The 6634-nt window shown below is 44.7% G+C and overlaps 1 protein-coding gene across 5 annotated transcripts; it reads right to left on the bottom strand.

The window, feature by feature from the left end:
* Window positions 1-583: 583 nt before the first annotated feature.
* TEX52 (testis expressed 52) lies at window positions 584-6376 on the bottom strand. Of its 5 annotated transcripts, none has more exons than XM_081020184.1 (4): window positions 6250-6371; window positions 5072-5244; window positions 3369-3910; window positions 584-854 (listed from the first exon to the last, which is right to left on the bottom strand). In XM_081020184.1, the coding sequence occupies exons 3-4, from the start codon at window positions 3884-3886 to the stop codon at window positions 611-613; spliced, it is 762 nt and encodes a 253-aa protein (XP_080876310.1). In that variant the 5' UTR covers window positions 3887-3910; window positions 5072-5244; window positions 6250-6371; the 3' UTR covers window positions 584-610. The 5 variants fall into 5 exon arrangements, with proteins under 5 accessions (XP_080876310.1, XP_080876312.1, XP_080876309.1 ...); XM_081020186.1 differs by lacking the exon at window positions 6250-6371 and adding an exon at window positions 6059-6243 and having other exon boundaries at window positions 5208-5244; XM_081020183.1 differs by lacking the exon at window positions 6250-6371 and adding an exon at window positions 6059-6242.
* Between the last annotated feature and the right edge of the window lie 258 nt (window positions 6377-6634).

The following is a 6634-nucleotide window of genomic DNA, read 5'->3' as shown; positions in this document are numbered from 1 at the left end:
TAGGTACAGGAACACCAGCAAAGAGCAAGGCAAAAGTTGGTAGTAACAACTGATTGCTGCTTATACAGCTTCTTTAAAATAATTTTTTGATAAGCCACAGTTGCCCTCTATTCTAAGACGGAGTGGTGTTTCTCTTGCATTGCTTATCTCTGCTTCTTTTCCCTTGTAAAGGCAACGCAATTCATTTCTGTAGAATCACCTTCCCAGCCCTATGGAAACTCCCCTCTTCCTCCGACGGATACTCTCCTTCTCTGAGACCCTCCTTCATGAAAACAGAAAAAATGCCACCCTGGCAGTGAGAAATCTTTATCAGCGCTCATCTTCTCAAGGTCAGGACATCAAATTTGTAGCCTGAGATGCAGAACCTCATTACAGTGAACACCCACATACAGTTCTGTCTAGCGGGTAAATCGTCATACATGTGACACTATGTATAATACAAAAATTAGCCCCCACACCCCTGTTTTGGCCAATGGTGATCATTATGCAACAATTGTTTTGCCTCCATTTAGATTTTAGAAAGATTGTTTTACTGATAGCAGGATTTGAACTTCCAACATACGGTAACTCTTCAGTAGCCCTGTGAATTTCAGGCTTCACCCCCTTCCATTTATTCAGTGACAGGTGTACATGGCCTTATTTTACTCCCAGAAAGAGCCAGTTCCTGATATTTTTCTACCACCTCTGGGTAGATGGGGCTGCTGTTCTTCAGGGCAAACTTGACAGCTGCCTCCTGGTAATGGGGTTGGAGGTTTGGACAAGGGTGATCCCAGCAGTCCCTAGAAGCAGGTGTGACAGGCCGCAGTTGGACACAAAGCGAGGCTGGGCTTTTCCCTGGAAGCAGGCGCTTGTATCTGTAGAAAATTAAGAAAGCAACAGAAATGATAATGCTTATGTGGAAGATTTTGAGGACTTGAAATGTATAAACAGTGCATGATTTCACTTTGATGATGGGCATTGAAGCTCAAAAAAAAAAAAAAAAAAAAAGACCCTAGGGTGGGTCTACACACCGGGGGGGCGGGGGCGCGAAAGCTATTAATAAGTCAGAAATCATTATAACGAAAGGAGGGGGACGCTATGGAAAATTGCATTGAATTTTTTAAAACTCTCCAGCGCCATCTGGTGTTGCATGTTTGTAACACATTCATAACGCTCTTACTTGACTATATAGCTGAGTCCCTTGTGTGTTTGAGGTGAGATTTGAATTGGGGATTTCCCATTAAGTAGAAGGTCATATTCCTGTTATTTCTAGGGGTCTTTTCCTGCTTAGCTAGTTTTCCAGAAATGTGTGGATTTTGTGAGACTGCAGCTTAGTTGGGGATGAAAAAAAAAGAAAGATGATACCATGCGGGTATTCTGGGAGTTGCTTGCCGGTGGGGGCAAAGCCACAGCAATAGCCCTCTGGCAGTGGTGCCTCTGCCACTAACCAGGATGGACGTGGGCTTGGGGCTCTGTGGGAGCACAGGATTGGCTCCATTTGTGCATCATAGTATAGTTCAAAATTATTCTGAGTGTCATCGAGTCCAAGCCCCTGCAATGCAGGAATCTCAACGAAAACATCCATGGCAGATGCCCACCCAATCTCTGCTTGAAAACCTCCAAGGAAGGAGAGTCCACCACTTTCCGGGGGGAATCAGTACCTCGCAAAACAATAAGTGAACTAAATGGCAGCTATCCTTTGAACTTTGTACTTTCCAAGTTCTGCAGTGCTGTTCTCTAATTTAAAAAAAATGTATACAGCAATATATTTTAGGAAATGTACATAAAAAGGTACTTGTGTGAAAATAACATACAAAAATGCACATTATGCCTGTCCCAATATGTATATTAGGAGAAATGTGCCCTAAAACACTCACTATATATATATATAATTTTTATTAAACATTTCCTTGTTTATAAAAGCTCTTTCTTCAGGTTGTGTTTTCTACAGATCAGTTACATTTGTTGTGAGACATTGGTGTTATATGCAGCATAGGGTTGGGAAGAAAAGGGGGGGACAGGAGAGAGGGGGTGGTGTGAAGCTTATATTCTTTTACTTAGTATATGGGGGGGTTGTGTCAGCGTCACTTGGGTAGGTTCTCTTTCTATTCGCTTGTTAGGTTTCCTTGGTGAGAGAGGTTGGGGTGGCCTAGGGTGTAGGGTCTTTGGTTGGCTGCAGTGAGATTTTTTTGTGCATGGGGGGGGGTTGTTGGGTCAAGTTAGCCATACTGAATCGTATGCTGTCGGTGGGTTCATGTTGTTGTCTTGTTGGGCTGTGTATTTGATAAAGGGGAGCCATACCAGAGTGAAGGCGTCCTATTTCCCCCCATGTCAGTTTCAGTCTATTGGTTAGTAAGGCTGTTCCCCGTACTACTTGATATCTGTGTTCCATGTTTATCTCTCCAGTGTCTAGCTATGAGGTTTCTGGCTACTGAGAATAGGTGGGTTATGAGCTCCAGGTCCTGGAACTTTGTTGGGGTGCTTTCGGTCCTGGTGGGATCGAGATCATCGGACGGTGGGAGGGGGGCTCCATGTGGCCTCTTTGCTTGTCATTTTGGACTTCCTCTTTGATAGTGGCGGTGATGGCAGCGCGGGGACCAGCCAGGCAACTTGGTTGGTTCTGGTGGTCCCTAGGAGTTTGGTGTGGCCGTTGTGCTCGCCATCTTGCCTCGCCCAAGGCAGCATCACTCACAATTTTAAAAAAATAAATCTTTTTAAAATTGTAAACTGATGTGGAAATGTGGCAAATTGAATTTAAAATTGGAAAAAACTGAAACTGGTGGTTTTGCCTAACTGGGTGGAGCTGTAGGTTAAACCACAGAGCCTAGGACTTGCTGATCAGAAGGTCGGTGGTTTGAATCCCCACGACGGGGTGAGCTCCCGTTGCTCGGTCCCTGCTCCTGCCAACCTAGCAGTTCGAAAGCACGTCAAAGTGCAAGTAGATAAATAGGTACCACTCCGGTGGGAAGGTAAACAGTTTTTCCGTGCGCTGCTCTGGTTCGCCAGAAGCGGCTTAGTCATGCTGGCCACATGACCCGGAAGCTGTACGCTGGCTCCCTTGGCCAATAAAGTGAGATTAGTGCCGCAACCCCAGAGTCGGCCACGACTGGACCTAATGGTCAGGGGTCCCTTTACCTTTACCTTTACCCCGTTACCTTTACCCATAGGGATAGTGGTTTTGCCTATCCCACCTGAGGAGGGATACCTTGCCTCTTCCTAATTATATGGGGAAAGACCCATAGAATCACCCCCACCCATATTATAGTATTATCACAGCACCTAGCCGTATAGGATCCAGTCAAGGAAAAGCTGCTCTCATGTGGTTGGGGGTTCATCTAAAGGGCACCTGCAACAGTTGGTAGAACAAAGTGTTGAGGAGTATATCTTACCGAATGAAACCTTTTGGAGGCATAATATTTCCTTCAACGTCCAAAGGAGGAGCTCGGCACTCACTCCTCAGTTTGAGTTGATCACACCGTTTCATTTCATTCTTTGTTCGGGTCAGAACTCTCTCTTTATGTCTCCGATCCACAAACAACGCGTCCCCTTCAATGAACTTAATGTAGGTGTTCCCATCCAACTGCGAAGGAGGTGGGACTGGTGGCACAGCCATGAATCCTTTCCTGGGAGCTGTGATCCATCGCCATGTGTTGCTATCAAAAGGCTTATCCGGTCTTGGGCGATAGATTGCTGGCAACCTCCCTACATCCAACCATGTATGGTATCCCCAGACGTGCCATAGGCTATCCTCTTCCACTGGGCAACGTATTTTGTGGCTGACACTTATTTTGGCATCTGTGTGGGGTGGTCTTTCAACAGCCAGTTTATGGTAGGGTCTTGGAGAAAACCCTGGCCATGACACATATTTGTCTGTACAGAGGAAGTGCCTCTCTTTCCATGTGGTCATCTTGAACAGGAATTCAGATTAACCCTAGGCAGGGGGAAAGAAGGGCGTTCAGAGACATCAGAAGCCCCAGTATTGGCCTACAAGATGATGCCCTACTGCAATACCCAGCTTCAGTTTGTTGAAGATCCTAAGGCACAAGAAATGTAAAATACCCATCGTAACATAGTCCTAGCTATGGAATCCTGCTTCCACATGTCCCAGTCCCATGTTCTCTTCCTTCAGTCCTTGGCAACCATATAAGACAACAGTTGCAGTTAACAAGGAGATCTACGATTTAAGAATCCTTTACAAGAAAAACACTTTGCTACCCTTTCCTGCATTTCATTTGCTGTCTCCCCAACAGTCAACGTTCAGATTGTAAGCTCTATGGAGCAGGAGTCTAGCGTTTTTCATTTATGACTCTGTTTAGTGCTGTCACAAAATGCATCTGCTCCTGGTGAGTGTTCTCTCTCCTCAACAAAGATGAAGTGCGTGTGATCATTTACTGTACATAGGCCAAGAAACCGAAAATAAGGCATCCCATAAAATGGGGAACAGCTGCCTCCTTGTCTATTTTCCAGTTGCGATTCTGCGAAGAGCACAGAGAGATGAGCAGGAAGGCTGCACAGATAAGCTATTTGATAATAATCTCAGCCACAATATTTACATTTTTTTAAAAGAGTTTAATGAAGAGGCTAACTATTACAATGCTGACAGAGAAAGATGAAGAAAAGTTTAAACATATCTCTAACTCATTATGGAGCTGCAGGAATAGTGCAGACATTAAGAGGAACGGAAGCTGAGGAGTTACCTGCCACTGTGCACACTCACCAGGCATAATGGAAAATGTGCACCAAATTCTTCTACAAAGAGGGACTTGTGCAAATTTCCCAGTCGGTATACAGAATCCAGGGGCAAAACTAGGCTTTATTTCACCTGGGTTAAAGATCTGGCACCCTCCCACATGCAGTTGAGTCCACACACATACAGGCTGGGAAGCCTCTGGAGGCTTCGCCTGGGGCAAAGAACCTGGCTAGCACCCCGGTAGTTACAGCACTGCATAATCTCCAATAGGCTTTGGAAAATGTGCACATGCTGACTGAATTTTGTACATTTCCTGACCATTCTGATCCCCAGCAGGCTTTGGGGAATGTGCATTTCCTTCACTTTGGCCCTGCCAAGGACACATAATGAGGCTTGTCATACCTTACAGTGGCAAACTCGCTGTCCTTCCCACAGCAGGAACGCAGAGCAAAAGAGGCACATGAACTGCCACCTGAGACTCCTGTATATCTTGGAACATAACATTTCCAGAGAGATATCAAAGCAAGTATTGTGTCACCTTGAAGACTAAGCAATTCATTATGGCCATAGCTTTCCTGGATTCAATCCCATGTCATCAGCAGTTGAGAGGTATATAAAGAAGTCGAGAGAAAACATTTAAGTGATAATCAGAGCTTAAATATATGCTAAAAAGGCACATCTTTCACTGTACCAGATTGGTGATAATTTACTCAGCATTACTAAAATGATTATATTAACAGAGAACCATTCAAAAGGAACATTGACAGCAGATTTATCCTGGAATTGGTCAGCTCATTAACATGTGCAGTGTGGTGAAAATGATGGAAAGGCTTTGTCTCTATTTAACTCTTGTCAGGCAGGGGTGGCAACTTGAATAAAATATGGGGGGGGGGGCAGGTAAGCTCCACCCTGCAGAATTGGTGACATGACATGGCAGACACACACCATTTTTATGGCAACGCACATCAACTTGGGGGGGGGGGCTGGCTCCCTCAAATATTAGCTCCTATGGGGACAGCACTGAACTTTTTGGTGAATTGAAATTCAGCTGTTTCATGTTGTAATCTTCCTTTGAATGGTCACCTTAAGGTCAGTTACGGAATATCCCAATAGGTTGAATTGTTCTCCCACTGATTTATGGTTATTGCCATTTTTTATTTCACATTTGTTCATTTATTCTTTTGTACGGAAACTGACCAGTTGCCCTGAGTACAATTGTAGAACGCAGTAGAATGCATTGTACATTGAATCTGTGTAGAATGCAGAAGGGAATTGGCGGCAGATGATGGGATAAATGATACTGGAAGATGAGCAGGTGATTTCGATTGGTTTTATACCATGGCCTTCCCCCCAAATAACTAGTTTAGTGAGGGTGCTGAGAACGTTCACCTTGAGATTCTTTGCTCTCTTTCCCAAGTCTCCCTGGGAAGATGGAGTGTCTGGAATACACCAGTTTAAGTCTATGCTGAATGTGACCAAATAACTCAGAGCTCCTCAGGCGGATGTTCCCTATGCTATGCTGCCATTGAGATGGGAAAAATCACATTTGCCCCTGGAGAAGATGCCAGGGATTTGCTTGCCTTTATTCTTCCTAAGGGCTCCTTTTCCTTCTGTCTGCAGCTGTGTTCTATTCCATTGTGTGCTTCGATGTTTCCAAGCTGGCTTCCTGGCTCACACATGCGTGATAAATTCCCACAGCAACTAGTTGTGATGTCATGTGCCAGGAACTGTGACTTCAGGCAAAGTTTGAAGGTGAGGGTGGCATATAGAAGGAAATTAAGAAAACATCCCAGGCTCTTGATGAACAGCTTCTGCTTCTGAATGAATGGCTTGGTGATCCTAAAATCCTTATAGGAATTGTTGAGAACAATCCATAGGAAGGAAAATCAATCTCTAAGAATAGAGGAATGGGGACACCAATTCACAAAGGCAAATGCTGGCCCCTTGCAGACTCATGAAAGATGC

This window comes from Podarcis pityusensis, assembly GCF_964106645.2.
Source record: "Podarcis pityusensis genome assembly, chromosome: 9".
Classification (NCBI taxonomy): Eukaryota; Metazoa; Chordata; class Lepidosauria; order Squamata; family Lacertidae; genus Podarcis; species Podarcis pityusensis.
The sequence above is the reverse complement of the archived record's forward strand: the minus strand, read 5'-3'. Positions and strand labels throughout refer to the sequence as shown.